The 9,672-nt window shown below is 32.6% G+C and overlaps 1 protein-coding gene across 1 annotated transcript in view; it reads right to left on the reverse strand.

Annotated features, from left to right (window-relative positions):
• Positions 1–754: 754 nt before the first annotated feature.
• Smp_163160 (putative transient receptor potential channel) overlaps positions 755–9,672 on the reverse strand; it is a gene marked incomplete at both ends in the record, with an annotated part of 80,177 nt that continues 71,259 nt past the window's right edge. The window contains 3 exons of the mRNA XM_018790157.1: positions 755–821; positions 1,756–2,212; positions 3,875–3,962. Of these exons, the coding sequence (XP_018655528.1) occupies positions 755–821; positions 1,756–2,212; positions 3,875–3,962 (612 nt within the window). The remainder of the gene's footprint in view (positions 822–1,755; positions 2,213–3,874; positions 3,963–9,672) is intronic.

Genomic DNA, 9,672 nt, shown 5'->3' on the forward strand with positions numbered 1-9,672 from the left:
GATAGTTTTTTTGCGAAAATTAACTATCTAACCTATTCCTTTATTATTCTGCTTTTATATTGTCAGTTACCCTTCCTATGAAGATTTTTCCACCATTGCTCTTTTCGGCTATTTTTGCTGTTCCCGTTAACTTGGACTGTTTTTTTTATATTCGAAACGAGGATCCAAATTAATTTTCGTCAACCATCAAATTTCCTCCCTGTAATTTTAGTTTTTCTCATTCTTGTGAAGGATGGACCCTAATTTTTATTATGTCTCCACTGACAATTGTGGACTCGGTGGCTTTTTAAATACTTCCTTTTTATGTTTTTCTATCATGATAATATAAGTCTTGTATATTGATTTTAAAGTTTATTGAGTTGGAGTCAACGCATAACGATCCTAATAGAGGAAAAATAGTTGAAATTACAATGGTTGTTAATTGCTTGAATTTGGAATCTTGAAAAATTCTTTCCTCCTTAAAATAAGTAAGGTATATACATCCTTTCCTAATGCATATTTTAAGGACTCGTCATAAATTTAAAGACGTCAGTATAACTCTATTCAACAACTCAGTTTTATCAGTATCAGGAATTGATGATTCATATACTGATATTCTATAAAAGTTCTTTAATTTGCATTAAACGGTCGATATAAACCATTCTCTGAAGTTTAACACGAGGACCATAATTTTTCATTAGACTATCCAGGTTTGCAATAGGAAATTTACTAAAAGGCAAATAACTCGTTCTTAAAGAGTTGAGGTCATTAATAACTATGAAGCGCATGTCTGTAATCTTTCTAATTCCATGATAGTAGTAGTAACACTTTCTTTGATTGATCTAAATAGAGTAAACTATCAGAATACTGTAGAATCTAGTAACATCTCCCAAACAGCACTTATTAAATCCATTATGTTGCTTAAACCTTAGAAAAAGCTTTTTGAGAATGATAGAAGTGACAGGAGCATCCCAACAGTTAGCCAATCAAATAATATTAATAAATCTTTAACATTTTGTCGATAAATATTTAAGTCACCTGTTTATAGCCAGTTCATTCAAAAGGAAGGAATTTTCGACTACTCAAGTTTCTCTCCATGACAATAAATCATATCAGAATTGGACTAATTTCTTTAAAACATTCATTTGTTGTTTGGTAAAACAATAGAATTTCAGGAATTAGTCCTAAATATTATCAAATATTCTTCTTATTTCTTCCTTAGACAATACAATATTGATAAAAATAATCAAATGGACAGAATAAAATAAGTAACAACAAATAAGTCAATAATAGTAATAGTTACTAAGATTTATGTCGTATGTTATTCAATCCTACTTCTAGTAACTATGCTGTTAAAGAAATATAAATCAAAGTATTGACTTGTTTGGAAAACCGAATTGAGAAAAAGTATTACAAATCGCAAATCTTCAAGGATAGTGTGTTAGTTAGTGAGAAGAGATAGAGAGAATAATATTAAGAGAACGTCTGAACTGTGAACTAGCTCTGAAATCTGAAGATCATAGACAGTGTTTGTATAATTATTCATCATAGTTTTGTAACTTACAGAAATAATGGGTTAAATCGCTTTCAACGTTTTTTAGAATAAATCGGTTATTATTTAGTTTTTCGCGTTATAGGATAGTAGGATTAAATGTACATCATGTTGTAAAATTTTAGTAAGTTTCTAACTCATTTAACTCTGAAATAGTTGCTTCTGATAATGAATAAGATGAAAGAGCTTCTGACATATCATGCATTTCTTGCTCAACGCCATACAGTTCTCGTAGATGTACACCTTTAATTGGTCTCTCAGTACGTGCTGTAAATGTTTCATCCTTAGGTTGATTAGAATATGATTGACGACTTTTAAAACTTTCACCACTCAATTTATTAGTATCATATGCTTTTCTAGTTGTTTGAAGCAAATAGAAACGTGCAGCTGCTTCAGCGGCTTCTCGTTTTTCTGATTCATTACCTGGATGATTTACTGATGCAACAGCTTCTAATTTCTTACGAACAGACGGTGGCATTAAAAGACTACGTAAACCTCTTAACCTATTCTCATCACCAATTTCTGTTGCTGACTTTGGTGGTGTTTCGTCAATTTCTTCATCACCCTGAGTTTTGCTTTCTTTTCTTGACAATTTATCTTGGTTTAATTCTTGTTTACGTTTAACTTCATGATCCATCATTTTTTGTATTTGTTGCCGGTGGATATTCATAACGGAAAATTCTGTAAAGGATAAAAAGGACAGGACAAACTTAATTTAAGTTTAACACTATTTTTATTGACAATTAAATGCGATTAGATGGAAAGAGACTTTGTGTTCAATATTCATTTAATTTATTTATGCCTTGTTAAAGATTTCTGACTGTTGCTGAATACACTATTGTTTTTTTAATAACATTAATAAAGAACAAAATAGAACCGTTAGCCTATAGTAGTTAGATTAATGCAACAGAATGATGATGCTGTTGGTCCATTATTTTGACGCCAATTAAATCAGACGATGGTGATGTCGACGGGCTCACCACTTTAGTGGCCCGATATCTGACTCTAGTAATATCGTATGATTGATTGTTATGGAAATATACATGTCGCCAATCCTCGTATATAAACATCGACTTAAATCGCGTTAGTGAGTAACGGGATTAAATAAATCAAATACGAGAATGAAGCTTGAATACATATACTTTGTGCACTCATTGATCTAGGATGACAATCAGGGGAACGAAGCGAAGGAAGCGAAGATAAGAGAGTGAAGCGAAATGACACTCAGTGGAGGAGAGTGAGCCAATTCGATTTGACGAAGAGTGAATCGATATTTATAGTCATACAAAAATAAGCTATCGACCTATGATGAATAAGATCAGAAGTACACACACATACGCTCATATAAAAACAGTCAGGATTGATAAGCAGATAATTAACAAGATCAAAGTGTGACTCGAAGAGAATGAGTAGATTGGCTTGTCCGGAAGCTAGAATAAGCTGTGTGGGCTTGACGTAGCAACCAACACTACAATTCTGTAAATACGTTATCTCTAATCCTCTGATAAAGAATGAGAGATTCATTTCGATTTTAAATATAGCTTGGGAATTTCTATATAGATTTTGATGGAAAGTGAACATTTCAAACCATGAAAATTCCCTACAAAATATTCAAATTAACACCCAATTAAAATCTTACAGTCACATCATTTTTACGATGGTTCAGTTAGGGAAACTGGGAGCAAAAATTGATTCATCAGATCAAATACAGCGGTTAAATATCTGAGTATAACTGAATAAATCTAATAACTGGTAGATTTTTTCTCGTTTATAAATCTGAATAAAGTAAGATCAATTCTTCATTTCACAAAAATCTCCAATTGATTAGTAAGTCAGTCAGAATCAAAAGCGCTTAGGGTTATTGTCCATAGTTTGAAAGACAGTTTTTAATTTTCAGAAGGGGGTTTTGTGGAGATTTTTAGTAATTTTATATAGTTGAAATCATGAGGCGATTGAAGTCAGACATTATCACCGTTGGATGCTGGCTCAGTGGTCTAGTGATTAATTGCTCGCGCGCGAGACTGATAGGTCCTGGGTTAGAATCTCGTGGAGCGGGGTCGTGGATGCGCACTGTTGAGGAGTCTCACAATGGGACGAAACGGCCGTCCAGTGCTTCGAGGTTTCCCGTAGTGGTCTAGCTTCAATTTACTCATGATTTCAACTATATAAAATTACTAAAATCTCCACAAAACCCCATTCTGATTAACAATGTAATGGTTAATCTCTTTTCCTTCTTATTAAATCTTATTGAATTAATTATGAGTTAACTGCATTTTCTTTGATAAGAATTTTCTCTTATAAAAGCTACTATAAATCAAATGAAAATCATGATACATTTCATACCAGCAGATTTTAATTCTTCTTCTTTCTGTTTCTGCAACTTGAACAAATATCGACGCATGACATCAGCACGTATAGTATCAGTATGAAGCTGAAATATAATTCAATGAAAACATTATGATGAAATAAAGCAAGCGTATAAAATAAATTTAACTATCAATATGAGGTTGTGGAGATTATTATATTTTTGATTGAGATTATGAAGCGATTGATGTTAGAAAACCATTGAAAACATGAAGGCACTGAATGCCCGTCTCATCCTATTGTGGGACTCCTCAGCATTACATCAGGTTAGACACTAACACTGTTGGATGCCGGCTCAGTGGTCCAGAGGTTAAGCGTTCGCACGCGAAAGTGAAGGTCATGGGTTCGAATCCCACAAGCGGGATTGTAGATGCGCACTGCTGAGGAGTCCCATAATAGGACATAAACGGCCGTCCAGTGCTTCCGGGCTTTCAGTGGTGGTTTAACATATATCGATCTGTGATTCAATAAAAAAATAAATCTAAGTTGGACATTTATTTAGAAAATAGGGATTTTTTTTTGGAAATCGATTATTAACCAAAACTTTTAGACCTATGAATGAATCATAAAAAAATAATACGTTGTTATTATGAAAGAACTAAATTCATCATAAAATAATCGAATTAGTTTATATCTAATAAAATTTGTTATCAAATTATGAGAAGATGTAACATAAGGATATTGGATCATAGAAACATATTACCAGTATTCAGGGTTGTCAACTAAGTACATTGATTTGAAATGATAACATAATTAGATTTGTGAAAAATGTTACACACTTGATATATCAAATATAGTACTCAAGACTAGATTACTTTATTTCTTATCATTCAAACTTTATTATTATTATCAGAAGAGGGTTTTGTGGAGATTTTAATAATTTTATAGAGTTGAGATCATGAGTCAGTTGAAGCTAAACCACCATGGAAAACCTGGAAGCATTGGACGACCGTTTCGTCCCATTGTGGGACTTCTCAACAGTGCGCATCCACGATCCCGCACTCACGAGATTCTAACCCAGGACCTATCAGTCTCGCGCGCGAGCAATTAATCACTAGACCACTGAGCCAGCATCCAACAGTGTTAGTGTCTAACCTGTTGTACTTCAATTTAATTATTATTATTAGCCAAACCTTTGTTTTTCATCAAATACACAATACATGTATGTTACATAACACATAGAATAAAATGTATTTCTAAATATAGAGATATATAGAAATTTCACTATACTTTTTGAATTCCTTCAAAATCTAGATACTCTAGGTAAAATTTAGTTATATATTTGCAAGGAAATTTCACTGGATAGTCAAATATATATAAAAGGAAAAAACGTTCATAGTGGTCTTATCTCATTGTTTTGTTGAAAATCTGTAACTAAGCTATAAATCTGGATTTAGTCAATGAGAAACTTTAAATCTAAACTTTGTATGTGCTGGACGAACTGATGTTCTCGAATGGATTTCTACTCAGGTTACATGGTGTTACTGATGTAAATGTTACCAGTAAACTATTTTATCATCCATCATCTTTATATATCGTTCAGATGAATATACTGTATGTCAAATTAAACGATTTTCTAGGTTAAAAACTCAACTAAAGTACAAATTTCCTACTTGACAGGTATTAAATCATTTAACACAACATAAGCTGAACTTTATGACATTCAAACACTTTGTTTATCCGTAATTTATTTTCATTTATTGTTATATTTTCTTTTTAAAACAGAAAAGGGAATTCAAATCTTTTGATTTAGAGATAATGTGTTTTGATTTAATTTTCATAGTTTAAAAAGAAACTAACCACAATGATACTGTCTCCTAGGAGCTAAAATTGACAATCTTATCAGTAGAATTTTTCACAATCAATATTTACATTGACTGTTTCAACTCTTTATCTCTTTCGGACTTTGAGGTGAATGGACAACAAAAACTAGTATGGTAATAATCCTATTAAGTTTCTCACATTATTTGAATATAAAAACAACACTATTTGGCTGGACTTGTCTCCAACTACCTAGTGTAGCATAGGCCAATATGGTGGATGAAGCACACAAATATAGCAAAAGTTAAGATCTGAAACGAAGTCCTTATGTAAAATTAAACATTAATATGCAGTACTTACCTACTAAACGAGAAACAAATGCTCAGAACTGGTGTATGCAAAACATTTAATATACATGAAAACTTTTGAAAATAATCTCACCCCACTGTTTCGAACTGGGTTATTATTATCCCTTTAAATTAGCATGCTTTCTTATTGTTACTATCGTAAATTCTTAAATTTCATTTTATGTAAAAATATCTACTTCTAGTTTTGAAAGGGATAAGTATGACTATATAACTTGTTAATTCAAAGAAAATTTATTATAACTAATACTACTATTGACAGTTAGTAGTAGACGTTTTCTAAAATCATATATTTAAGCTAGGAAATTCATTGGATTTCAATGTAACTGTTATACCCCGAAGAGAATTATGAATAACAACTTCGGGATCTATTTATAAACCAATACTATGCATATATTTTTTATCGTATAATTGCTAAATAACTAAACTATTCATATTCATGTTCCCCTTATTATAAGCTTTATTTTGACTTATGAATTATTGTTATACGATTTACCGTTCATGAATTACACCCAGTCTACTAATTACTGTTCCCCCTGTTCACAGCCGCATTTGGCTAAATCTTGTACAAATACTATTTTCTATTTTATGGTACGATGTGGTCAGTTTGATTGGTATATAAACTCAGTATGTTTGAAATATAATGATTCAAAACGAAGAGGCTGTTTTGGACTTAACTGGCTGGGCTAGGCAGAAAGCAGGACTGACAAGTACTCTTGACTGCTCGTACGGTTTCCGTGTGTCACTGTTCCAATCGATAATTCGCTGCTCTCTGATTGGCAGTTTTATCAGGTCATAAGTTAACAGGGTATCCACTCGGTCACAAGCTATAACAGTAACACATTCACCTAAAATGTTCTACCTTAAAAACTTGAATATTATTGAAATCACATCTACAGGATGAATTTTGGCCATCAACTTAGAATTTTACAATTTAGTTTGGCACTCAACTGATGACAGAAACTGGAACTTTGAAAATGATATGACGTTTTAGTTTTTATTTGTATATTGATAATTATTGGATCTGAAGATAATTTACACCAAGAATTGAAATAGATTGGAAAGATGTTGAAAACCAAAAAAAACTTTACAGAGAAACTTCATCCAATCTTTGAATCGAATTGTTTTCTGCAAATAATTTAGCTAAGTTATTGATTGGTTAGTTAATTTTCCATGTAAATTAGCACCACTTCAAATAAGTCAATTCTGTAGCCAGTGTAAAGTATAAAAAAGAATTCTGATTTTTGCATTTTACTGAACAGTGAGTTATACTCTTAATGGCTAAAATAAATCTGAAAAGTGAATATATTTAGGATATGAGATTTATGTAGATTTTAGAGTTTTCACAGTTTAAATCAAAGATTTATCATAGCCAGACAATTAATGGGAACCAGGAAGCACTGAACGGATGACTCGTTCGAGCATGGGACTCTTCAGAGGTGCGCATCCACGACCCTGAGACAGTTATCTACTACAGGCATTAGATGAGGGTTGTGCAACAACATGAACTGATTGAAGTTAAACATCAAAACTATTAGTCGCCTTGGGGTTTATATGTTAAGCTTTCGTGCATTAGGTCTAATATCTTTGGTTCAATTCGTAGAAGCGGGATTGTTGATACACACAGCTAAAAAGTTTAATACTAAAACAAAACAGTCGTTTTGAGCTTCCAAGTTTGCAATGTTGGTCTGACTAAGATCAGTTCGTGTTTTAAACTGTAAAAATATATACATTTGTCAGTTCTTAAAGCTCAATAGATAAAATTTATCTTCTTAATTTCAAAATCATTGATATGAAACTATTTCATTTTGGTTAAGTACAAATAAAAGTGGTTTTCTAACCATTACAATTCTGACTCTTTTTCAAAAAAAACTTAATTTATGAAGAAAGATTTAAAACCTTAGATTGTGAAAACTGAATCCCTAAATTTAAAGAATTAGATATCTACACAAATATAATTTGTTTTTATAACATCAAACTATTTATTATCAGATGGAGGTTTTGTAGAGATTTTAGTAATTTTACAGTTGGATTCATGATGTGAACAGCGAAACAAGAAGCCTTGATAAACTACGGAAGCTATTTTTTGGGACGCTATTTCATTGAATTTAAAGCTTGTATAACAGTAACATTTACTTTTGCCCCTAGTCTATTTTACAGATCATAAGCTTTCGTTTGATGTATGATTCACTGCCATAGCCTTTTCTGTTCCAAAACTATTGTAATTTAGATATAACCTTTTGTGCTCTATTTTCTACTCTAATCCCCCAGTTTTGGATATAACTGTATTTTCCTAATTATTGTACGTTATGGTCGTGTTAGTCATCTATTTATTCATGTGTCTTTTTACACTAATCTGAAATCGGGTACCAGATCGGAATTTGTAATAAAGCGAGTAGTGTGCCAGTTGTCCTGTCTTCTATCTCTCGCGTGCTTGTCAGCCAATCAAAGATAGAATAGTTTTCGTCACTGTACCCCCATTTCGAAGTCACGCACACTAGCCTCAAGGTTAAGCCAGTCAGCCTATCGCGTCAAGGTCTTAATCTACATTAGACAAGTTATCCTCTGCACGAAAGTGGGTAGACAGATCAAGGACATAACAATTCATGAAACCGATATGCTCTGGGTTTGAATTCCGCTGGACAGGATCGTGGATGCGCATTATTGAGAAGTTCCATACTAGAACGAAACAAACGTCCAGTGCTTCCAGGTTTTCTATGGTAGTCTAGCTTCAATTACTTTCATCTTTTATAATAAAATTTCATTACAACTTGTTAAAACTTTATACAAAAGAAAATTATCTTAGTAATATTATACTGAATATATTCTACAAGTATATAATAAATTTTTTAATTTATAATTGTAATTTTATAGAGTTGAGACCGGTTGTTGTGCCATTTTATTATATAAGATGAAAGTAATTGAAGCTAGACTAGTATAGAAAATTTGGAAGGACTGGACGTTTGTTTGGTTCTAGTATGGAACTTCTTAATAATGCGCATCCACGATCATGTCCAGCGGAATTCAAACCCAGAGCATATCGGTTTCATGAATTGTTATGTCCTTGATCTGTCTACCAACTTTCGTGCAGAGGATAACTTGTCTAATGTAGATTAAGACCTTGACGCGATAGGCTGACTGGCTTAGCCTTGAGGTTAGTATGCGTGGGTTTGAAAGTGATATCAACTGCTTGGGATAGAAAAACGAAAACTATTCTATCGCCTGATTGGCTGACAAGCACACACTCTCTCTCGAGAGAGAGAGAGAGAGAGAAGATAAAGTCAACTGGAACACTACTTGATTTATTCCCAATTCCGATCTGGTTCCCGATTTCAGATTAGTGTAAAAAGATACATGAGTAACCTGACCACAACGCACAAAAATTAGGAAAATACAGCTATGTCCAAAACTGGAGATTAGAGTAGAAAATCGAGTACCAAAGATTACGTTTAAATTACAATAGTTTTGGGACAGAAAAGCCTATGACATCAAACACATTAAACGAAAGCTTATGATATGTAGAACAGACTAGGGACAAAAGTAGATGTTACTGTTTTACAAGCTTTGAATTAAATGAAATAACGTCCCCAGAAATAGCTCCCATATTTTGTCAAGGCTTCTTGTTTCTCTGTTCGCATCATCTACCATTTT

Source organism: Schistosoma mansoni, chromosome W, assembly GCF_000237925.1.
Source record: "Schistosoma mansoni strain Puerto Rico chromosome W, complete genome".
NCBI classification, from domain to species: Eukaryota; Metazoa; Platyhelminthes; class Trematoda; order Strigeidida; family Schistosomatidae; genus Schistosoma; species Schistosoma mansoni.